Source organism: Lampetra fluviatilis, chromosome 39 (genome assembly GCF_964198595.1).
Source record: "Lampetra fluviatilis chromosome 39, kcLamFluv1.1, whole genome shotgun sequence".
Taxonomy (NCBI): Eukaryota; Metazoa; Chordata; class Hyperoartia; order Petromyzontiformes; family Petromyzontidae; genus Lampetra; species Lampetra fluviatilis.
This window is the reverse complement of record NC_136313.1, coordinates 1,911,637-1,937,042: the sequence shown is the minus strand read 5'-3', so window position 1 is coordinate 1,937,042 and position 25,406 is coordinate 1,911,637. Positions and strand designations below refer to the sequence as shown.

Sequence of the window (25,406 nt, the reverse complement as noted above, 5' to 3'; positions counted from 1 at the left end):
CCGTGAGCGCGCTGCGCTACGAACCCGACGCCCCGAGTTTGATTCCCGCTCCCGGCCATCACCAGTGACGATTATTTGAACCGGTCATGGGCCTCCCTAAGGTCGACTCGGCCTCAAATGAGTACCTGGTGGAGTGTCTAAATATCGCCACTGATGAGACAAAGGCGGTCGGGCGTGGCGTTGGCCACTCATCCGGCCTTAATAGGTGCTCACTAACAGCACTTGCCCCAAACCGTCTGTTCAGTCTACACGGGGGGGCGGGGGGGGCGGGTGATCTTTTTTGGTGTGCCGCGTCTCTGCTGAAACCCACAGCATCGTGTCAGTGCAGGCTCGCACGAAATCTCCTCCGCCGACTCCGCTGCCCCCGCTGCCCCCGGCGATGTCTGGGCGAGGCTTCAGCCCGTGGGACTACTGCGTCTTCGCGGTCATGCTGCTCGTCTCGACGTCCATCGGGATCTTTTACGCGCTGCGCGGTGGCGGCCAGCGCACCACGGGAGACTTCTTCATGGGCGGGCGGCACCTCAGCGCTCTTCCCGTGGGGCTGTCGCTGTCGGCCAGCTTCATGTCCGCCGTGCAGGTGCTCGGCGTGCCGGGCGAGGCGTACCGCTACGGTGCCAAGTTCCTGCAGATGTGCCTGGGCCAGTCGGTGAACGTCTTCATCACGGCGTACGTCTTCCTGCCAGTCTTCTATCGTCTGGGCATCACCAGCACTTATCAGGTTGAGGGGTGGGGGGGCGTGTGGGCGATGTTCATTGAGCAGTCGGCATGGGGTGTTTCTTTTTTTTGCTCGTAATCTTCGGGTGATTTTTAATTCCTTTATATTAAGTTCACTTGCTTGCTTGCTTGCGCGCTTACGACCGTGCAAATCTTTCGGTCGTTGTTTAACCCACTTCCCGTGATCCAATCGAGCTGACATTTTGCACACAGACTCGTTGTGCGTGACAATTGATTTTCGTGAAAAAAATTCCAAAATTTTACACTTTTTAGGTAAAAATAAATTATATTTAATTACTAATTGCTTAATGGTGGCAGGCAATCATCTGACCCATAGGTGGCAGCCATCTCAAGCCAGAGGACGAGAGGACTCTAGCCGCCACGCATGTAAAGGATTTATAGTGAAAAACTTTGTTTTTACGGGTTAATTTTTTGCTCGTAATATTTGGGTGATGATTTTTTTTTGCTAAGATTTGCCGGCCCCATGGAACCGCCGCTAACTCTAATATTGCACCTCGTCTTATCGAGGAATTTCTACAGCGCTTTTGTCAAAGCGCTTTACAAGAATTCTAAATTGCACACCAGCATTGGCTGATGGGGGGGAAAGGGATGGGGTTTGAGCGTTGGGGAAGGGATGGCAAGGGAATGGTGATGATTGGGAGAGGGAGGGGTGGGTGAGGTTAGGAAGGGAGGAAGATGGTTCACATTTTAACCATCTTATTATTTTTCGATTTAAAGCTTTCGTGACTGCAGGGATTCATCTTCTTGGTTCTTTCGGTAAAGTCACGTAGAAGCGTCAGACGCTGTCTTTCCGACATACCTGTTCTTCACCTGAGGACGGCTGCTTGTGTTGTGGCCGAAACGTCGTGAGAATTATTTTATTTTATTATGTTTAATTTTAATTATTTTATTATTTCCCTTCTACATCTTATTATTATCACCATGCATAATACCACATAATAATCGGCTGCGTTTCAGACAATGACTCTTCTGCTACGTACGTACCGTATGTAGAACTCTCTTGCACCGTACGTAGCGAACCGTGCTTAATCGGACGGCGCTTTGAAGGTCCGTTGCCCGAAACGTCGCCGATGGATTACTACTTTCAAAAGGCGGCCTTGTTGACGGAGCGCGAGTTGCCGTGCGCTCGTGCGCCACGGCCAACGCAGCGGCGGCGTCGCCAAACGATTTGTCCAACCGACTAAACTATACGTAGAGTTTCGATTTAAAGCTTTCGTGACTGCAGGGATTCATCTTATTGGTTCTTTCGGTAAAGTCACGTAGAAGGGAAAAAAAATTATGTTGAATTTTTAAATCCTTTATATTAAGTTCGCGTGCTTGCGTGCTTGCGTGCTTGCTTGCTTGCTTACGACCGTGCAAATCTTTCGGTCGTTTTTTAACCCACTTCCCGTGATCCAATCGAGCTGACATTTTCCACACAGACTCGTTGTGCGTGACACTTAATTTTCGTGAAAAACTTTTCCAAAATTTTACACTGTTTAGGGAAAATATATATATATATTTAATTACCAATTGCTTAATGCTGGCAGACAATCATCTGACCCATAGGTGGCAGCCATCTCAAGCCAGAGGACGAGAGGACTCTAGCCGCCACGCATATAAAGGATTTGGAGTGAAAAACTTTGTTTTTACGGGTTCATTTTTTATTCTTTTATTATTTACTTTATTATAAATATACGCTGCCAAGCTTGGTGGTGTTCATTCAGACGCTGTCTTTCCGACAGACCTGTTCTTCACCTGAGGACGGCTGCTTGCGTTGTGGCCGAAACGTCGTGATAATTATTTTATTATTTTTATTTTATTATTTCCCTTCTACGTGACTTCACCGAAAGAACCAAGAATAAGATATACGTAGAGTTACTGTTCAGTCGTGCAGTACAACGTCGCAATGCCGCCCGGAGCAATTGCCTCTGTACGCGGCGTAACTGTCATTGTGCACAGATTCAACTATTCCAACGCTAAACGATAAAACTTTTTATTTTTTATTTTACACCAGGTAAGGGCCACTGAGCTACTTAGCTCTTTCTCCGAAGCGACCTGGTGGACACATGGCAGCTCAACGGAGCGGCTTATCATGTGGACACTTAAAGCGGGCAAACATTCTGAACGCGTGTTTCTAAATGTGGAGGGGAAAAACCGGAGAAAAATCCACATGACCACGGGGAGAGAGAAAAACACAAACTCCACATTTCCAGGCGTCAAGGTCGGGATCGAAACCACGACCTCCTGTATACCAGGCGAGGAAGTTAACATCTCGCCACCGCAGAACCCAGCGAGTCTGATGTGCGACTTTGTACTCTACGGCAATACCTCGATATACGAAGTAGATGCGTTCCTGGAGCTTCGTTCGTATATTGAAACTTCACATATTGAAGCACTTATAACTATGAGGATGCGTTCTCACAGCCTTCGTAACCTATTATTTCATGCTACCAACACTTCACAACTTACCATTCATATTGTTAACAACGACAATTCATGTTGAAAAGAATATTCGATTTCATACTGTACAGTCGAAAAGAACTGACATAAATCAAAGAAACGCAGTGAATAAAGTTTTTTTTGTTATTTCTGCAATACAAGAGACCGACACATTAATAATTAATTTCGTGTTTAATTATTATTTAACTTTCTTCTTACCGTTAAAATAATGATAATAAATCCAAAGTTCGTTATGCTGAAACTTCGTATAGCATAAAATTCGCATATCGAGGTATTACAGTGTTGATATCGATTACTTTAGAATCATTTAGACCATTGCCGTCCAGCAGAGTTTGTTTGAGCTGGCAATCTCTACAGTCGTGTGAAACGATTTCGACTTTTCTAACTCGTCAGCAAGTCGGTGGCCTGTTAAATGAAGCAAGGTTGCCAGATATTATGGACAAGAGCCATCCCTCCACTGCAGTACAGCAACACTGTCATAAAATTATGATAAAATACTTAACTCAACACAACGGAAAGCAAGCGGAAGCATTCGACATTACTCGGGGTCTGGTTTTATTATTGATCGTTCACACTTTTGCAAAAACATATTCCCCTAAATATTCTGACCTTGGATGACAACATGTAGCATTGTACGAGTGGCCGTGGTGAGTGGTTGTGTCGTGTGTGTATCTATAAACCTCCAACTGTTTTTCAATGTGTGTGTGAGAAAATCGAGCAGAATCGTGACATTTCACGTTCGTCGGTGGGCTGTGCAATTCTTGTGGGTCTCTGTGCGAGTGCGTGGGTCTCTCTGTGGATCTCTGCGAGCTTGTGGGTCTCTGCGGTAGAGTCTGTAAGTCTCGGTGAGAAATCCCTGATGATGAAGCCGCCGATGTATCCCCAGAAACCCGTTGACGACCCGCTTTGTGCGTGGCGTTCACCCATCCAAGCTCAATATCCACGCTCAAAGCTGCTTACGTGATTTTTTTATTTTTTTTGGTCACAGGCACGGGCACCTGCTTTTATATTTCACGGCTCGATGACATTCTTTTCTCCGCAGTACCTGGAAATGCGCTTCAACAAAGTCGTGCGGCTCTGCGGAACGACCCAGTACATCGTCGCCACGGTAAAGAAACACGGCCCCTCTTGAAACTGCGAGCAAAACCAACTCCCACTGTACAGGGATGGCGAGAGGGGTTCGGGTAGCGATCGCAGCAGCCCGGAGGGCAGCCACCGGCTACATCTTGTGTCGGGCGCAGCCCCGCAATTGCCTGGCCGTGCCACTGCCGGCAGGAGGGCCTTTCTGCTCGAGGGAGCTCGTCTGGAGAGAGCCAGTCTAACAGGCTATTTCGGGCCGACTCTTTCACGCTGACCAGACGTGTTTTTTTGCTGCTGCTGCTGCAGGTCCTGTACACGGGAGTGGTCATCTACGCTCCGGCTCTCATCCTCAATCAAGGTCGGCGGGTCGCACGTAATCACCCCACAGGGCCATATCGTTGTTTCTGAAGCCTCATTTTACTGTGGATGTCTTTTTTAATTATCATTATTGTTGTTAAGTAAATTTGAAAGAGACAATTTCTGTTCGAGGAAATTAATTTAATCACATGTGTGGATTTGCGTCCCTGCTGTGCGCACGGTGCCTTCCGTGCCACGGTTATTTTGCTCCGATTTCTATTTGTTCCTTTGCTGTGCCTTGTTTTTGTGTCGTTGTGCTTCTGTCCATATTGGTGACCCCAGGTCACTCTTGCAGATGAGATCCATCCTCTGGTCTCCTTGAGCTTTGGTAAAACATGTTAAACTTGGAAATGCGATTCCGCTGGGGTGTGACGTGAACATTTGTCCACCATCATCAGCGTCATCAGCCATGATCGATCCACTGCTGAATGAAGGCCCCTTCCCAGAGTCAATGGGGGTGTTTGTTTCCTTTGCGCAGTGACGGGTCTCAGCATCTGGTTCTCCGTTCTGTCGAGTGGAGCAATCTGCACATTCTACACAACCATCGTAAGCCGCCCCTGCTGCTGACGAGATGCCAAGGTTCCAAAACAAAAACAAAAAACCTCTCCAACATTTTCAGTCGCGTCTTGCAAGTCCGTGATCTGTAAACAATGCAAGGGGCAGTTGATGCAGCCGTCCTTATTGACTTGGTGCAGGCTGTTTCTGGCGGTTGTAGCTTCTGCTGCTGCTGCTGTTGCTGCTGTTTGTGTGATGAGAATGTGCTGCTGGTCATCTGGTTTGGGATTTATTGGCAGGGTGCAGATGTGGTGACACAAACCCTCGACAAATGTGTCGGTAAACACCGCCTTCGAGAGATTATTGTTTTTTCCATATAATGGACAACGTTTCGGGCGATGGTCCTTTATTAATAGGAGAGAGATCCAGACGCATCACCTGTTGTACATTTTTTTGCCGCGCTTTCGATGAGAGAGCGTCGGGTTTTCGTTCGCTGGCGTTGGTAACCGCGGACCAAGTCCACGTCACCACATACCTCGCTGGATGTCATTTTTTAAACGGTGAATTTCCACGCAACCGCCCCTTTTTTAACCGCTACCGACCCCGTCCCCCCCTACCCCCACCGCCCTCCAGGGTGGGATGAAGGCGGTGGTGTGGACGGACGCCTTCCAGGTGATGGTGATGCTCGCCGGCTTCTGGGCCGTGCTGATCCAGGGCACGATGGAGGTTGGCGGGATCTCGACGGCCATTTCCCGCGTGAACAACGGCTCGCGGATCAACTTCGGAGAGTGAGTAGTAGCACCCGTGGGGGATTCGTGGAGCCTGGGGGTGGGCCTGGGGGTGGGCCTAGGGGTGGGCCTGGGGGTGGGCCTAGGGGTGGGCCTGGGGGGTGGGCCTAGGGGGTGAGCCTGGGGGCACTGCTTGAGGTGGTCCCCCAGGTGGTTTCGAGGCCGGTACAGCGTTAATAGCTCGGAGTTGGTGCGATTATAATTTTTGCCTCCTCCATGAACAAATATTAAGGGAATATTTGAACGACCAGAGAAACAGGCGCAGCATTTGTTAGCAGCAGGGAACCAAATTTGCTCCCCCCTACTAAGAGTTATAAATGGCTGTGCTGTCTGTGCTGGCTGGAGTGAATCTATTGGCTGTGCTGGCTGGAGTGAATCTATTGGCTGTGCTGGTTGGAGTGAATCTATTGGCCGTGCTTGCTGGAGTGAATCTATTGGCTGTGCTGGTTGGAGTGAATCTATTGGCTGTGCTTGCTGGAGTGAATCTATTGGCTGTGCTGGCTGAATTGGCTCAATCAGTTCGGACTAAACAAAATTGTAAAAGCAAGCTGAGCAAATGTTACATTTTGAATGTGCACTTGATATCAGAGTTGTAGTTAAAATGGCTTGTATATCGACGTACTTGCAAAAAACATTGGGGTTTTGGACTAGGGCGAGGTCGGTGCTGGGGTTTTTAGTGTCGTAGTTTTTTTTATGGGAGCTGGTCTATCCGACCACTTGTGTCTGAGTAATGTATCAAGTGACTCGACTGATTTATCGATCGATCACTCGACTAATGGAATAAACACGCAGATAATTACGGGAAAACGTAAGTGTCAACTGTGGCCCCGCGTGTGACGCTGGACAGGAGGTGATGGGCGGGGCTTGGTGACATCATCAGACGCGTCACGCTGGCCGTTGTTTGTAGGGGAAGGCTGCCCCCTTGTTTATTATTATTCTAGAACCCAGAATACAAAGTAGATTTCAAATAGGGAGGAGGGGGGGGAGTAGATGACGTGGAACAAACCCAGAGTGATACACCCTCAAAATTAGGGACGGAGTGGAGGCAGCTGGGCTCTGCTGCCCTACTGCGGTAGGGGGTGACGATCGGGAGCAGCGTGTTTATAGAGTCTCCCGGAGTTTAAACATTTCACGAATCGACCGATTTGCAAGCGTCGTTGAGTTTTTGTTGCGTAAAACGTGTCGCGAATGGAAGCCGTGGTGACCTCGACGACGCACTCTCTCGCTGCCAGCTTTAACCCAGACCCCCGGCGGAGGTACACGTTCTGGACGCTCACGACGGGAGCGACCCTTCTCTGGCTCTCCATGTACGGAGTCAACCAGGCGCAGGTGCAGCGCTACCTCGCCTGCCGCTCTGAGACGCAGGCCCGCAGGTTGGGCACCCGCAGCACCACGGCACCGCAACACCACCCCAGCCCCTCTAGGCCGGTGTTCTTCGCTAATTTTCAGAGAGGGTTGGGGCAGGGGCACTTTCACCGATAAGACATCATCCTTCTTCTTGGTTCTTTCGGTAAAGTCACGTAGAAGGAAAATAATAAAATAATAAAACATGATAAAATAATTCTCACGACGTTTCGGCCACAACGCAAGCAGCCGTCTTCAGGTGGAGAACAGGTATGTCTGTCGAGAAGACAGAAGATGAATCCCTGCAGTCACGAAAGCTTTAAATCGAAAGACATCATCCGTGTGAGGGCCGCCACACATTTTAAACCATTGGGGTTTGTGTCAGGACGATGATGGTGGGGGGGTGTTTTCACATTTTGTGTATTTTCGTGGGCCACACTAAAGACCACCCAGGGGGCCGCCAGTGGCCCGTGGGCCTTGCAAAGAAGACCGCTGCCCTAGGCCGGCGATTCCTCACCGAGTTTGGGTTTCTACATTTTCCATGCAGACCAAACCCGGGGTTGTGTGTGTGGGTGTGTAGCGGTTAGCGCGCCGCGCTACGGACCTGGCGACCCGGGTTCGATACCTGCTCACGGCCAACACCGGTGATGATTATCTGAATCGGTCCTGGGCCTCCCCTAGGTCGACTCGGCCTCAAATGAGTACCTGGTGCGGTGATGTCAAATTATTGCCGCTGGAGATACAAAGGCGGTCGGGCGTGGTGCTGGCCACCCACCCTCTCGTGTGCCGTGCCGGCCTTCGTAGGTGCTCGTTAACAGCACTTGCCCCAACAGTGATGTTGAGGCTATATGGGGGGTCTTTGTCAGTCAGTCAGTCGACCAGGTCAAGTATCTGAGCTGTGCCCTTTACTGCACTAAAGTTCAACACAGCAATACCGGTACCAGATCTCGATACAAATCAATTCCTGCAACCCAAAGACTCAATTCACAGATGCCAATTCATAGACTGGTCCGGGTCAGTTCCGTGACCACTGGTGCGCAAGGCCACCTCTGCTTAGCACGGGTCGCTACGTATGGTGTGAAAGAAGTTCTACATGCGTACATGCAAGTGGTGCGTGGAACTCTTTGTTTTTACCGCCCATTGCACAATGTAGATGAGTCGATGGCAAGCAGGTTTCCCTTTGTGTTTACGGCTTTTTTACTTTTCACGGTACATTTGGGGTAGTTTTTAATTTAAGGAAATGCTATTGGCGCACAGCCAGAGAGGCTGAGAACTGCTGCTCCGGGCCATGGGCGATTGCCATGTTGCTACCCACTGTGGCTTTTGCAGGGCCCTGTTTGTGAATCTGGTGGGGCTGTGGGTGATCGTATGCAGTGCCGGCATGTGCGGCCTTGTCATGTTCGCCTTGTACAAGGACTGTGACCCGCTGCAGGCCGGCCTCGTAACCGCCGCCGACCAGGTAGGCAGACTAGCACCTCGCTCACTCACTCATCCGTTCACTCGTGGACTCACCCGCTCATTCACTTACCCACTCACCCACCCACTCACGCATCCATTCATCCATCCACCCGACCACTCACTCATTTACTCACCCGCTCATTCACTCACCTACTCACGCATCCATTCATCCATCCACCCGACCACTCACTCATTTACTCGCCCATTCATTCACTTACCCACCCAGGCATCCATTCATCAATCCACCCGACCACTCACTCATTTACTCACCCACTCATTCACTCACCCACTCACGCATCCATTCATCCATCCACCCGACCACTCACTCATTTACTCACCCGCTCATTCACTCACCCACTCACGCATCCATTCATCCATCCACCCGACCACTCATTTACTCACCTGCTCATTCACTCATCCACTAACCCACTCACGCATCCATTCATCCATCCATCCAACCACTCGCTCATTTACTCACCCGCTCATTCACTCACCCACTCATTCACTCACCCACTCACTCACCCACTCACGCATCCATTCATCCATCCACCCGACCACTCATTTACTCACCCGCTCATCCACTCATCCATTCACTTGCTCACTTATTTGCGTGTTTTTTTTTGTTGCTGTATCATTTTATTCATTCGTTTGAAATTTTTGAGTGCGTTTCATGTCGTAGTTCGGTATTATTTTTCAACTCATCCATCGCATTGCCACCTGGTTGATATTCCTGCAGCTGATGCCGTATTTTGTGCTGGATATTTTCGAAAACATTCCCGGTGTTCCGGGGCTCTTCCTGTCCTGCGCGTACTCTGGGACACTGAGGTATCAATCGCACGCTGCGTTCCCGGCCACGGTGACTCGCTCATTCTCACTGTCGGTGATGTCATGGTGAAGGGAGTATTCGCCCGGTCGCTGGTAGACTGCAGTAGGTGGCACGTGATGTGTAGCCACCACGACTGGAGGGATACTGGATGCGGTGTGTCGGGCGCAGAAATATTTTCTGGGTCGCTGAGCTGGACAGACCCAGTTGAAATGAGGCCCTGTGATGAGCGCGGCCCACGGCTGCTTCTTTCGACGTTCAGAGTTTTTACCAAATTTAAGCCGAGAGGTCTTTTTTAAAGGAACGTGACGATTTGCAGCGCAAAGACCCACAAGCAGCGTGCAAGGTTCTAATAAGAACTTGGGAAGTTAAGACGATGGGAGGGAATTCAAAGTGGCGAGTGGGTGAGTGTGACCTGCAGTGTGGTGAGTGTTGTGAGTGGGTGAGTGTGACCTGCAGTGTGGTGAGTGTTGTGAGTGGGTGAGTGTGACCTGCAGTGTGGTGAGTGTTGTGAGTGGGTGAGTGTGACCTGCAGTGTGGTGAGTGGGTGTGGTGAGTGGGTGAGTGTGACCTGCAGTGTGGTGAGTGTTGTGAGTGGGTGAGTGTGACCTGCAGTGTGGTGCTTGAACGCATTGTGAAAGAGACGTCACCGTCACGGTAACCACCTTTGTAGCGACAGAGAACTCAGGAGGCAACTGTCCGCGGGGGGGCAGGGGGGGCGGCGAGCGACCGAGCGACCTGGACTTGAATCGGTTAGTGCTGGGGGGGAGGGGAACCACGTGGCGAGCAAGGTGGAGGCGATCGCTGTCACCCCCACCCTCACTTCCCCCGCCCGTGGGCAGCACGGCGTCGACGAGCATCAACGCGCTGGCGGCCGTGACGCTCGAGGACCTCCTGAAGCCCAACGTCAGGGTGCTGCCGGAGAGGAAGCTCGCGCTCATTTCCAAGGGCCTCTGTGAGTCCACGCGCGGTGCCGGCCAGCCCCCCCCCCCCCCCCCCGAAACGTCGCCCCGCCAGTTGTGGGGGGGGGGGGGTGGTGACAGGGTTGGTTGATGGGCTCCGAAGCCGGCGACCTCGGTTCGATTTCCGCCCGCGGCTGAGACAGCGCCTGGCTTAGGTCACCGTCCAGAGCCCCCAAGCGAGCCTCCTTACTGTGGATGCCAGCGTGGCGAGATGTTAGCTGCCTCTCCTGGTACACAGGAGATCGTGGGTTGGATCCCGACCCTGACACCTGTATATTTGGAGATTGCATGTCTCTCTCTCCCCGTGGCCGCGTGGAGTTTTTCTCCAGGTCCCTTTTGTCCCTCCACATTCAGAAACGTGCCTTTTTAGAGTATTTGGCTACTATACATTTCCACGTGATGACAATCCACTTCGTAAAGCTATCATCTGTGGCCAGTTTGCTTCTGAAAATATAGCTCAGTGGGGCCTTACCTGGTAAAATTTAAAAAAAAAATTAGTTTTTACTCGCGGTCTCTCTCAGCCCCAAGCCCCCTTCCTATCCCCGAGCCCAGATGGGGAACGGTCGGGCTCCTTGTACAATAACCCCCCCCCCCCCCCACGCCGGCCCGCCATGGTAATTCGGGAGGCCCTCATCCAGCAGTGGATTGACCAAAGGGCTGTACGTGAACATCTGTGCGTCTGCCGGTAAGCGACGTAGGGGTGAAGCTGTGGGTGATGCGCCGTGCGTGTGTGTCGTGTAGCGGTCAGCGCGCTTCGCTATGAACCCGGTGACCAAAGTTCGATTCCCACTCAAGGCCAACATCGCTGATGAATGTCTGAACTGGTCCTGGGCCTCCCCTAGGTCGACTCGGCCTCAAATGAGAACCTAGTGCGGTGTGTAAATACCCTCACTATGGAGAGAAAGGCGGCCGAGCGTGGTGCTGGCCACTCACCCCCTCGTGTGTCATAGGTGCTCGCTTAACACCACTTGCCCCAGCGGTCTGTCATGGCTATACGGGGGATCTTTGTCTTTTTAGCGTTCATGTACGGGTCCCTGTGCATCATCGTGGCGGCGTTGTCATCCCTGCTGGGTGGCGGAGTTCTGCAGGTAAACTCGGAGTCTCGTTCACACTTCCAGCGGTGGTCGTGCTTGCAAGTCAACATTTGTGTCGAAATATAAAAGTGCCCCTCGATGCCTCCCAATGTTAACGTGAACAAGAAAGACGAATGGTGCATGAGCAGGGATTCTCTAATGCTTTTCCAACGGGCGTGTTTGTCCTATTTCGTTAGCAAGTATGGAAGCTGACGGGTAGCTGACATCCAGTTCGCTTTGCTCTGGTTTGTGTCTCCCAAGTTTTGGGCAACCCTCAAATTCCTCCGAATTTGAGCACGGGGTTGGCTACGTACGGTGCGAAAAGCAGTTCGACATACATACAGAACGTACGTCAGACTCGAAATTTATACTGGTAGGAACCTCCTGGTTACACCAGCCCACAGGGGATTATTGTGTCCATCCATCATGCATCCAAAAATGGGAGGGGTGGAGCTGGGTGGGGAGGGTGGGGATGGGCTGGGTGGGCTGGGTGGGGAGGGGAGGGTGGGGAGGGGCTGGGTGGGGAGGGGAGGGTGGGGAGGGGCTGGGTGGAGAGGGTGGGGCTGGGTGGGGAGGGGCTGGTCACCCCGTGGTGCCCTTATAAAACTCAACGTTTAATCTACTCACGCCGGCTTGTGCCCGCCCTCACAGTGGGCCATATTTGCGAAATACACCACGCCGCCGTTGACCCTGGCCATTGACCGAGCAACCCAAAGGTTCCTACTAGCTCCCTCCGGAGGAATGTGGTTTTACCCTTTAAACCCATTGAGCTGAGCAGTTCTTTTGCAAGGGCAACTGCAGCCCAAGAAACATTGTCGGCATCGGACGGCAGTGACGGGGGACATTCCTGGGTGGTGGGAATGTGCCAACTCACCAGAGCAAAAACAACAATTCCTAACACCAATGCAAGAGTTTTTTTAACGAAACTTTTAAAGCCATTTGGTTGATTCCCATTTTTGACAACACGTGCGCTTGACGCTGCCGCCGCCACGCAAGCGAGGCTGTGAACTCGTTTGAATCGAGGGGGGGGGGGTGGAGAGGCACCGCATCGCGGGCTTTCGGATGCGCTTCTGCGGCCGTCCGGAACGCTCTTTCTTCCGATATGAGCAAGCCACTTAGAGCTATGCACTTTAAATGTAGATTTAAAACTCGTTTCTTTAAAACTGCTTTTTGTGTTTAGTTTGTCCTCCCCCCCCCCCCCCCGAATCTCCGATTAGCACTTAAGGCTACGTACGGTGCGACAAAAGTTCAACGTGCGTGCAGAATGTACGGACGGGGACGGCTGTGTGTGGCGTGCAGGCCTCCTTCACCGTGATGGGCGTCGTGAGCGGCCCTCTGCTCGGGGCCTTCAGCCTCGGCATCTTCGTTCCGCCGTCCAATTCCACCGTACGTCTCGGCGAGAATTGCTCCACGTCCTCCTTCGATTATGTGTTTTTTTTGCTCATTTTTTGTCCATGTGACGAGACGTACGTGTGTGTGTGTGAACTTCTTTCGCACACTGTACGGAGCCAGACGTGCTAAATCGGAGGTGGGGAGACGGAGCGTCCAATCGGGTCTCTCGCAGAGCGGTGCGTCGCACCGCGTTAGGTGATGGTCCACAGAAGCGGATATCACGAAGCTTCTGCCGACATCCCTTTGAGCGATCTCTGCTCCACGCAGCAGAGGGGGAAGCACTTTCCCACCCTCTCAGCATTTTAGAGCATTGCATGACAGACAAGTAATATTTATTTCTGAGACCTGGAGTTTGGCCAAATTAAGTCCAGAAACAAATTTTAATGTGATCCTTTTTTTTTTGTGACCGGGCTGAAACTATAACCTCTCCTTTACTCAAGAACCTGGATTAATCGTATAGCGACTACCTGGATTCTAACCCAGGTTCTCAACGGTGCTGGCTCGGCGAGCACTATGACCTCTTCTGAGTCACTTCGCCACCGCTTAAGCATCGCATTACCGAAAGAACCAAAGAGTATGGATCTTTGCAGTCACGAAAACTTCAAATCTAGAAAGCTCCATCTCCTTGACGCACGTCAAGTCCGTCGATGACTGCGTGAGACCCATTCCATGATGACGCACCGAGCCAGTCAAACACAACCAGCGCTCTTGTTTGCGTGGCACGGTCGGCGACTGGGCCCCCCTCCAACCTGTAGGCCAGAGGTCGCAACCAGGTTTCCGATACCCGTACCATACCCGATACCCGGCTACCCGTACCCGGCCGGGTACGGGTACCCGTTTGCGACCCTGGTGCGGTCGGGTGCGGGTACGGGTAGGCCGTGAGTCACTGGTGAGTAACTGTTTGTCACTCATTTCCCAACGTCTTGTCTCTTCTCACAATTCAAGTTCCTAGAATCAACCCACCCGCGCCTGCAACATGGCTTCATCCCAGAGGTCGCAATCAGGTACCCGATACCCGTACCTTACTCGTACCTGGCCGGGTACGGGTAGGGTACGGGTATCGGGTACCTGATTGCGACCCTGGTGCGGCCGGGTACGGGTAAGGAATCAAAACCCGTTTGCGACCTCTGCCCTCCAGCCTGAAGGCCCCTGGTGCAGTCGCACGTCCAGCGTGCTCGGCCATTGCGGCCCCTGCACCTGAGGTTTAGCACTGTTCGGCTACGTGTGGTGTGACTTGAAGTTCAACGTCAACACGTACTGATGGCGATCGGTCTGTTGTTGTCGCCGTACGACTTCTGGATACAGGACAATGGAGGCGGCAACGAGGAAGCTAAACGATGCAATTAGGAACATTTTACCCACGGCACGCCACTGGAAGGGGAGTGGAGTCGAGGATGTTGTAATGCATGGGGGAAAAAGAAAGGGGATATGAAAGGGATAAGAGAAAAAGTGAGAAATAAGAGTAAAGTGATGGAAGAACTGGTGCAAAGGGCCAGGAAAGATGAGGATGAGGGAAACAAAGGGTACGTCACGGCCTCGGCGCTGCTGCATGGAGCAGCGTCCGTTTTCACAGGGGATGGGGCGAGGGGAGGGATTCGGAATTGCACGTGACTTACGTGAGATACGAGCTGACTTACTTGCGTGTAGATGTTTGGATTCTGCAACTCCAGAAAGCTGGTGAGTTGCTGTCGAGAGTAAACAAACATTTTGCATCCTTTTTGTACACTGGTGTGCGCTTGTGTCGTAAAGCAATCGGGTAACCCTTTAATCAATTGGGCCTGTTTTTTCGTGGAGTAAATCACCTAAAAGCGACGCAACTTTATGCAAAAGTTTAGTTAGTGTAGGAACATCTTGACGGAAGTTAACCCTCCGCCACCCCACCACCCCCTAGTAATGGATAAGTGGACAGAGCTAATGCATAAAGCTTTTTCCACCTGGGTATGGGAACCGTTCGACAGTGAGAGAGAGTGGTAACCTCCTGCTTGTAGCCCAATCGGATTCCTCCAGTATCAATATTCTGATCCGATGTCTGAATGAGCGCCCTACCTGGGTGGTGCCTGGCGCTGGGGGCGGCAGTGTGGTTGCGAGTTTCCCGTCGTTTTTTTTTTGCGGAGTGGCTCGCTGTGTCCCCAGGGGGTGCTGGTCGGCCTTGCCGCGGGCTTCGTGGCATCGCTGTGGATTTCCGTTGGCGCCTCCATCTACCCGCCCAGCCTGGCCGACATGGGTGCCCTGCCAACCTCCGTGTCGGCGTGTGGTGCCGGTGCCGCTGCCGCCGCCGCCACGTGGCACCTGCGTGGCGGATCTGCGAACGTGAGCGCCGCGCCCGACCTGCGCGCCTTCGGGGCCAATCTCTCCGCGGTGCCGGAGATCTGTGATGCCGCCAGGTTGGTGCCGTCGTCATAAATACCACGGTTACACCAAACGACTTTTTTTTATTTTATCTTACCAGGTTAAGGCCAACAGAGCTGTGTGGCTCTATTTTTCAGAAGCGAACTGGCTTTCACAAATAATAGCTCAACGAAGTGGCTTATCACGTGGACATTTATAGTAGACAAATACCCCCGGGGGGAGCCGTAGAAAAATCCAAGCGAGCACGGGAAGAGAGACGTGCAAAGTTTGGTGCCCCCTGGTCAATTGTCCCACCGTTTTGGCCCCATGGAAACCACAGCTCTGCTTGTGGGTGGTGCGTGCGCCCCGTGTCGTGCCGTGCAGGCCCGCCCTGGCGGACAGCTTCTATGCCATGTCGTACCTGTACTTTGGGCCGCTGGGCACGGTCGTCACCATGCTGGTGGGGGTCGCCGTCAGCTACCTCACAGGTAAATGCCGAGTCTCGCCTGCAGCAGACGGACGCTTTGCTCACAACAATGGAGGAATCCGATGAGCAATAAAGCTCTTTTTTTCACGGATGTCTTTTCGGGGCGGGTCAGAACGTTACAACAGCAAACGATACAAAAAAACATGACAGGAGTGAAAAGTTTAAGAAAGGTAAGCAAATCACGATAAAGTATACAAATATAACTAAATTTTGACTTAAATAGGACTAAACTTTTTATTTTACCGGGTGAAGCCCACCGAGCTATGAGCTTATTTTTTCAGAAGCGACCTGGCCACAAATGATAGCTCAACGAAGTGGCTTGTCACGTGGAAATGTATCACGTGGAAATTTATAGCAGCCAAATAGTCTAAAGCTGCGTGTGTGTTTACGTCTTAACCATGCCTGTGGCTACGAGTCGCTTCCCTAATCCAATTTACCAGCGACCCAGAAGATATTCACTGAGAATGTAAGTGCCGAGGAGTAGGTATAACTAGGGCAGTTTTTAAAAGCCGACCAGGATAAAACAATATATAAATACGACGCCGAGGCAGATTGGAGTAGCGTGGAGTGCTTTGGAAAACAGCACTTGGCAACGGTTTGGGGAGGCCTTCATCCAGCAGTGGATTAACCATGAGAATGATGATGTTCGCATTTATGCTAGGCCCAACTCGGCGAGAGGACATTGGGCCAGGCTTGTTGTGGAGCGACCTCTCCTGGCCCTCCAAGAACAAGCTCAAGAAGGCCAAACATTCCCTGGCCTCTCTCAACTCTGAGGTGAGAGTCCCCGATGGCTGTCACCCACGGTGCGAGTGGCGTGCTTGCGTTTGGATACCGGATTGCCCTTGTAAGTAAATGCCATGTGGATTTGAATAACGAGAAAATTCATTTTAACAATATGATCCTTTCTACGTCATCACACTGCGATGGCCTCGCGTTGTGATTGCTCAACGTGCGCACGGAGCGGTGGCGCGCACCCCTCCGCCTGTCGACGTTCGCAGTTCGAATCCGGCGGCTGCCCCGATTTTGTTACTGCGGGGTACGGTAACCGTAGTGATACCATGCGCCATCCACGTGGGCGTTTAAGGCCCCGCGACGTCATTCGCGAAGAGCAGACCACCCACCGTGTGCCAGCGACGGGGTCTGAATTTTGTCAAGTTTGAAAAGTTACCGGCAAACTACGCGATTTGGACTGCGTGTGTACGTTGAACTACGCACGGTGCGAACGTCTTTATAACCGTGCGTAGTCAACCGTGCTAATCGTACGGGATGATACGTAACAATCATTGTTCCCCCCTCGCCCACCCCAATACTGGCAAACTAATGCTCCAGCCTCATCCTGGTCACTCAAGTTCTCACCTGGTTAAACAAACAAATTTATTTGGAATTGAAACGTGAACACGTTTAAAAAATGTGGGCGCGCGTGTCACCGTTTGCTCGCCGAGTTGTACGTGTGGTCCGTTGCACTCCTTTCGCGCACCGCACGTCGCCAACCAGGAGTTGAACACTTGTCTGTTGCTAACTTTAGGATCTGGACACTGCCCCTCTGGAAAGCACTGGCAGCAAAGGCAGCACGCCAAAGATGTACTTTCTGGAAGACGCCGACGATGGTGAACGCACGGGCATTGCGACGAGCGCAGGCGAACGATGTGCACTCGGGAAAGGCAAGGTGTTTGGAGATGTCACATTCGGTTTGCTGCCCGAGCGCGAAACCAACGTTTGACCGTGTGGTCTCGGTCTGTATTCGTTCACGCCGCGTGACGTTCGGCAATGGGTTTGTGGAATGTATTCACTTTCTGCGTCAACGAGGTCTGTAGAATTGGGACTTTTTTTTTACCATTGTTAAAACTTCACCGCATTAGCAATATACTGTACATGTGTAAACGATGGCTTGAAAATAACAGACTATAACTACGAACACCAAACATGTAAGATATAACGTCTCTGCTGTTCGATTAACTTGAAGTGAATTTTCCAAATGACTCGTGCGAGCCTATTGTCCACTGATTTAGCTCCGCGAGCTGGAAAATAAAATCCACTTGCACTACGTTATACGTTGCCTGTGACCAAACCAACCGGGACTATACACATTCTCATCGAATCTCAAAATGAAACGAATTATTTGGTGACCGTGCTTTGGCAGTGGTGCACGAGCCTGCATCGCTAAACGCAGTCGACAAAAATCTAGGCTGCTCGACACTTTACGTGCTGAATGAAAAAGGGTCATTGCCAAACACGTTCCTTCGGAGTGGGCAGGTAGGAACTTGGTTGTACAGCGCATTCGTGCACGACAGAGAGCTCGCGGTCACATGACGCACTTCAACCAATCCGGGAGCGTACATGTTTGGGAGGGGCTATGCACGACAGACAAATAATCCCTGGTGGGCAGTGTGGAACTGTTGTTCCTACCTGTAAAACGTCGTCCATTAAATCCTTCTCCTTTTTAGGGCAGTGTTTATTCACGAATGCGATCCCCAGAAGCTGAGCAGAATCGGGCCTGGTTAGTGCTCGAGAGGGCGACTACGATGCGTAGCGGCTTGCTCCAAGCTGCGGGGCTACGTGGACAACGAAGATCAGTGCAGCACTATCCATCGCTGTGACACATTTTGTGCGTCCACATTTTATTCTAGACGCCTTAATGACCGGCGGATCAGTATGGTCACATAATCCCCAACAACATGGCTGGGCGAGGCCGCCATCCAGCAGTGGATCGACCTAAGGGCAGCACGTGGTTTACCCTGGAGATGAACAAGTCTTCCAAAATCTGAAATGAAATGTCTGCAGCGTCTCCATAGCCAAACGCGGCCATAGTGTTACCAACTGCTCAAGAATTAAAAAAAAAATACAAATAACTTAACATTGATGTCCCCATTCAGAACTGACTTGCGTATAATTATTTTCCCTTCGGTTAAGCCGCCTGTGATTGTCTTTTCAACGTATCAGCCCTTTTTTTCCCACCATGTCTGGAGAGGAAGTTAAAGAGACCAATCGGACATTAACAAAGAGCATTGGGGGTGGTCTTGCATGGCCTCTCACAGGTCAAGGCAGAAACTTATGACTTGAGATGGAGGATGGCCAAGTCATTGTCCTGGCATACAAGCCCAGGGATAGCCTTAATCCAATTCTAGTTACAAGGATTCACCGACCTGTACTTGGCCACAGCACCGCACCGTGGCATTCGCGATGGTGCATTGTAATAACTGGGTGGATGAACTAATTGGCAGGGCCAGCATTTATTTCACCCCACGTTTCCGTCCTTGATTTACTTACTTAAATGGAAATGCAGTGCAGGGCCCTCTGTGTATACACTGGATGCGGTGGCGAGATGTTAACTTCCTCGCCTGGTATGAAGGAGGTTGTGGGTTCGATCCCGACCTTGACGCCTGCTGTATATTTGAAGATGGCGTGTTCTTCCTGCGGTCGCGTTGATTTTTTTCCCGAGAGTTCTCCGGTTTTTCCCTCCACATTTTGAATCCACGTCCGTTTAACCGTATTTGGCTGCCATAAATGTCCACATAAGCCACTAAGCTACCAATTGTGGCCAGGTCGCTTCTGAAGAAGAGCTACGTAACTCAGTGGGGCTTACCTGATAAAATAATTTAGTTTGTATTTGGTGGGTATGGATATACTCTGTGTAAAGTTACGTTTTATCGGGTTGGCTTGCACCGACAAATAAGCATATTAATTTGCATTTGGCACACGATCTTACTGAACTTAACAGATTGTGAAATGTTTAAAGTCCAAGACAAAACATTTTGAAGTACTCGTACTGTACAGGTACATTGTTGCGATTCTAACTGGGCGTGCGTTTTTGGACCCAATGTACTTCACATTTGTTTAAAGAAAATATAACTCCTGTCCAAGGACCACTAGTGACATTCAGAAAATCCACCAGTGCATCACACTGGCTTACTTAGCTAAGAGGCTTTTAAAAGTTTACCATAACAGGAGGCAATTTTGAGCCTTTAACAGTGATACAACTATGCAATGCTGTATTCAGAAAATTAAACGCTAAAGTGGTCGTATCCCATTCGTGGCCTTACATTTCCTTTTGTAAAATGTATTTCTCACATTAAGAATCTGCTGTTATTATATTTCTCTCGACCAGGAGACCATACGCGAATTATATTTAAAGGATGTTTCTTATTGAAAGTTATACTATCTTGGCAGCCAGCCTAACTTAAAAACAGTTATTAGCACACCTGTGAACGCCTTATCAGTGCCCTACCTTATTACAGACCAATTCAGACCTTATTGGTCACCCCGTGCCATTATAAATCTCAACGTTCATCCTACAAAGTCCCATCACAAGGGAGACACACTTTTTTTCCCCGTATTGAAACGGCTGTACGCTGTATGGACCTGAAAAATAAATTTGCCTGGACAAAAATACGGGTGAGCCGTTATGGGTTGACAGGTATGTATTAGAAACTGCAGAATATGTAACATCCTAGGAGTACCACAGTGAACATCGTTACCGACTGAAATATTATTGGAATGGTGTTTTGTGCCAATTTAACTCGGCTGGTGGCAGTGGCACAGCAGATGGCGCAATGCGTTTTTTTTTTAAACCTCGCGGCCCAATTTCAATTACTGGCTGTGGCTAATACCGATGGCAGTGATGTCTGAATAATTCTTTCCCACCCCACCTCCACCATGAAGGTCAAACATCCGCCACGAACCATGTAGCCTGAGGCCTTTGTGAATTCACCGCTGGACGAATGGTCATTAAACTATTACAATTTACGACTAATTTAAATGCACCAAACCAAATGGAACTTCAAGTGTCAGTGGGATGTTACCTGGTCTCAAGCAGGTGAAATGCAGGACGTGTTGGGCTAAGCAGCCATGCCAATTGGCCAAAATGTTCATTCGCAGAGCAGCACGTGCCACAAGCCTGCACTGAACTCAACAGTCGGTAACCTTGCTGATCTCAAGGAGCATAAACCATCACGTGATCTCCGGTCATCCTCGCAGCAATTTATGCCTACACCATCAGACAAAGACGGTCCCTGCATCGCTCGCTTTCAGATGCCCTTCTGTGACCATCCGGAATACCCTTCTTTCCGATATTAGGAAGTCACTGGAACTGCACTTTAAAATCTTGATAGAAAATTTTTTTCTGTAGAACTGCTGTGGTTAGTTTTGTTGTCCTTCCCCTGCTCCTCCGATTTAGCGTGGTTGGATACGTACGGTGCAGAAGAAAGTCTACATGCAGACATACAATCGTGCAAAACTCCCGAGTTGCTGTGCAATCATCCCAGCGAAACCACAAACACTCGTCAACGCTGGCTCGGGATTGCGACATCACTCCCTCTGCACGGACCAATCGGCTGCAATGGTCATATTCGGCGCCAACTTTCATTCATGCAACTTCTGCTGCTGCAGAAACAGCAGCCCCTCTTCTCAAGAAGTGCAAGCAAAGCTCACGTGTGTGTGACGAGGTGGGAAACCATCGTTTGTAGCGGGTTTCCACCTCCGTGGGCAAGGAGCGTGCAGCTGGTGAGCTCCGTGCGTCTATGGCAGAGGCAAGCATGGTGATGTTGTTCAAGTGATACGAGTGTGTAATAAGTATTGTTATATTAGGAATGTTATCAAAGTTGATGTAGTATAATGCAATGTTTTTATGTTATAATAGTCTATCATAACCAAACCCAAACAACCACTCCAACTACAACCTCTCAACCACAATCGTACATCACAAAGTGCACCAACTACACAAGCAATTCCAACCGCTCAAACACCAACAACTACAGAAGAGGCACACGCCTGCTCAAACACAACTACAACACAGAACTCTCCTTCCACGCAGCTTGTGTCGAAGAGTAATGCCGATCTTAATGCTGGTTCGCAGAAATTTACACAATCCCCCCCCTTGCAAACTTCCCGTAGGGAATCGGAAATGGGACGATAAATCATGGCCTAACGCAATTTATAAATTGCCTAAGCCTTTTCAGGGATGTTTTGTTGTCGGGGACTAAAACGTTGCATATAGATGGAATGTTTTTGTTGTGCGAGCATTTCTTAATGCCATTGTGCAGTCGTGCATAAAAAAACACCGCATGGCCACAAGCCTGGGAAAGCATTGGGGATTTTGCTATGGTTGCAGAAAACTCAAAGCTTCGGGGTCAAGAGCGCAGGCGCTTGCAAATGTTCAATCGCTCAAATCTACTGCAGGGTGGCGTGCATCACACCAGTAACTATGGACGCAAAGAGTTTTTGCACAAAAAATGTTGACCATACTTGACAGTGTTTGCTATCGACGATATTTAAAGCAGTGTCCCAATAATTAGGAAAGTAAACCCTCGTTTATTAAATTCAGAATACAGTTCCATAAAGCAAACAACTTAAAAACAAAAACCAGCGTTTAAAGTTTGGGTTGTGCCTTTTTTTTAATGATGTACCGTTTTACATCCCACTGCAGCACAGCATAAGAAGCAATGCACAAAGCAAATGCACAAGAAAGTCTTTACAACCGAAAGCCACCGTTCTGAAAGTGATGTATGCAAGACCACAGCAAAGTTAATCTGCATACCAAAAGTGCCTTAAAACTTCAACTGAACCATTGACGACGTGGAGACAATGCCCAGATCTTCATACGAGTGAACTCAGAACACCGATTTATGATGTACAGGACTTGCAATGTGGCTACAAAGCAATCTTCAGGTTTACAAAACCATGGGCTTAAAAGCAACAATGTAAACAAAACTGGTTATTTACACAAGCAACTAAAACATGAAGCAAATGTATATGTCTGTACTGAATATTTACCTGTTGAGGGTCAACAGTACTTTTATAAAAAAAACACTAAGCTATTTGTATTTCATGTAAGCAAATTCTCCACTGGCTATGAATTTGGTACTCACACTTATCACAGAGCCATGTTCAAGCAGCTGATGGAAACAATCGCAAATTAAATTCATAAAACAAAGTCAGGGGTTTAATTGTAAAATATTTGGACAACATTCTCTTCCAAAGCCGACTTTGTTCATGGAATGATATGATTAAGAACAAACATTTAAACGTCAGGACCGTAACAAAACGTTGGAAAAAATTGGCAAGATAGCTCTCGTCTTGAAACCATTACTCTGATACAAGACAAACTGCAACGTCTAACACTCATTACCTAACATTTTGGGGAACGTGAAACATGACGGGGAGGGGGAGGAAAGGGGTACATGTGAGCGGATCATTGGCCTGCAAACGCAGGATGCCTTCACTGCCTCCCGCCTACCACAGCGTCATAACCAGCTGCAACGTCGTTCCAATAAGCACGTGGCTTTGTTAACACCCGCACCGCGGTTGTGTGTGTGTGTGTTGTCTCCATTATGATGACTCCACTGCTCCATCAGGCGGCCTTGTTGGTACAGTTCCCAGTCGCCTCGTGTAGGTTAATCTTGGATCTGTGCACAAAACAATCATACGGCGGGTGAGACGTTACACATTTGCATGGACGATTACCAAAGAAACCATGGCAAGTAAATGGGGGGGGGGGGGGGTTGCCAACTGTCCTGGTTTTCCTAGAATTGTCCTTTGATTCCAAGCTTGTACTGGGAAACCTGTAAGGCTTCCCAGGACATTACAAGTCCTGGTATTTATTATTTGTTAAGACAATGCATTCACATGTACTTCTCCTCTCTTCCAGTATTGGGATACTATTGTTTTTACCCTATGTCCCAAAAATATATTCTACATTTGTTAGAGAAGTATAAATCAAATTGGAATTGTAGCCACAAGTAATTTTAGTTGTGCGAGATATTAAAGTGTGGATCCATCAGTAATTTTAGCCGTGGGAGCTATTAAAATGTGGGATTTGCACCAGGGCAAGCACACTTAATGAATCTTCTTCTTCCTTCTTTCGGTAAAGTCACGTAGAATGGAAATAATAAAATAATAAAAATAATTGTACGTGAATTTACCGAAAGAACCAAGAAGATGAATCCCTGCAGTCACGAAAACTTTAAATCGAAATTTAATGAATCTTGTTACTGACATAGGAGCAGTCTATATTATTAGTAACTGATTGTTTGGCAACACCCGAGCTATTTAGCCGCAACAATGCTTTCTTTGAAGAAGTCATTCTCCCAGCAACGGGGTGTGGGCGACCAGGTGTGACACATACCGATTGTGGATCATGTGGGACTTGACTAGGTGTCCGGCTGCCAGTGCCGACATGAGGGACAGCTCTCCAGCCAGCACGGTGCCACAAACCACGCGTGCCAGCGTGCAGGCGTTGGAGCCTGGATCATCTTTGCTGGCGCCCAGGATGCCCAGCATCTTCATGTGTACACACAAACACACACACACACGCAGCGTCAAACTAAACCACAGCTCAATTAATTTGCTCTTCATGAAAGTCCCAAGTGGTGTCCCACTCGATTGAGTGTGGGGTGTGCATCTCCTTTTCACAACCCTGATCCAGTTGAACAAATTCCACATTCATATGGCAGGGGCAGTATATCGAAAGTTAACTTGCGACAAGATGATATAAATTGTATTGGCCCTGTAGGTATTATTGGCAGAGTTGACCCCAGACTGGGATTTGAACACCTGTGCATTGAAAATCAATGGGTGTACAACTCCAGTTTTTAATTATTGCTTATAGTTTTCATTCCAAATGAGCTTTCAATTACTTTAAAACCCCTGAATTTTTTCCATTAATTCTCACCTTTTTCGTTGGTTTCACCTGTTAGCCAGTTGCAAATTTCATGTTATTGGGCACGCCTTACTCTAACCGCAGGGCTGGACTGTAATTGTGTAAATGTTGAAAATATTTCAGTATTTTTTTTAATGTAATTACAGCACAATAACTGGCAAGAGCTATAACCACTTGTGCAGAGCTGTTGTTGGTGGTACCCACAATCTTGGCGCCATGCTCACCTTGAGGCAGGCCTGCTGTGGGGCCAAGTTGGTGCCACCTCCGACAGTGCCAATCTCGATGGATGGCATGGTGCAGCTGATATGCAGGTCATCCCCGTACGGGCCGGTTGCCTCCATCAGGGTCATGCAGTTGGAGCTGCCCACATTCTGAGCAGGGTCCTGCACAGCGACACCACCAACGTTAGCGCCATCGCTGTCGTATTCATTGAAGAAGTCTCGCTGCAGCCAGCAGGCGGCTTGTCGTGCCTCGTAGAGGCCAATACCCAAAGCTTGACAAACTTTTTTTTGCTCCAGATAATTTACTTACATTTCCTTTTTAATGTCTTGTGTTTAGACAATATACTGCAACACGAAATGTGGTAATAATATTTGCTTTAGGCATACATTTTTGGTATATTCCACAATTTTTTTTTAAAATACCTTTTTCCCTCAAATGTACAATTATCACATGCAGGCATTTCCACAATTGTTTGAAGTGTTGTCAAATTAGGTTGCCTACTTTGTGGAAATGCCCTTGGAAACGTATTAACTCGAAATGTCTAAAGACTGGCTCCGTTGCGGCTCTTGAGGGGCCAGTGTTGCAGGTGACCTCTGACCTGTCCGCAGGCAATGAAGATGGCTGTGACGATGTTGGCAGCGTGAGCATTGTAGCCTCCAATGGTGCCCGCCATGGCTGAACCGATGAGATTCTTGCTGATGTTCACCTCCACCAGGGCTTCTGTTGTTGTCTTTAGCACCTAGAGAAATCGACATTTATAATTGGTT

The 25,406-nt window shown here is 49.4% G+C and overlaps 2 protein-coding genes across 4 annotated transcripts in view; one reads left to right on the top strand and one right to left on the bottom strand.

The window, feature by feature from the left end:
* Positions 1-613: 613 nt before the first annotated feature.
* Positions 614-17,484, top strand: LOC144946019 (sodium/iodide cotransporter-like). Its single transcript, XM_078874758.1, has 15 exons — positions 614-718; positions 4,220-4,285; positions 4,564-4,615; positions 5,093-5,160; positions 5,743-5,897; positions 7,130-7,270; positions 8,571-8,700; positions 9,436-9,524; positions 10,365-10,477; positions 11,502-11,572; positions 12,857-12,943; positions 15,083-15,333; positions 15,662-15,765; positions 16,426-16,538; positions 17,290-17,484. The coding sequence occupies exons 1-15, from the start codon at positions 629-631 to the stop codon at positions 17,482-17,484; spliced, it is 1,725 nt and encodes a 574-aa protein (XP_078730884.1). The 5' UTR covers positions 614-628.
* A 4,557-nt stretch (positions 17,485-22,041) lies between these two features.
* HMGCR (3-hydroxy-3-methylglutaryl-CoA reductase) overlaps positions 22,042-25,406 on the bottom strand; it is a 47,290-nt gene continuing 43,925 nt past the window's right edge. For all 3 annotated transcript variants that reach the window (XM_078874418.1, XM_078874416.1, XM_078874417.1), the window contains exons 17-20: positions 25,238-25,378; positions 24,642-24,800; positions 23,884-24,038; positions 22,042-23,164 (exon numbers count right to left, since the gene is read on the bottom strand). In XM_078874418.1, coding sequence (XP_078730544.1) covers positions 23,110-23,164; positions 23,884-24,038; positions 24,642-24,800; positions 25,238-25,378 — 510 coding nt within the window. In that variant the 3' untranslated portion in view covers positions 22,042-23,109. The remainder of the gene's footprint in view (positions 23,165-23,883; positions 24,039-24,641; positions 24,801-25,237; positions 25,379-25,406) is intronic.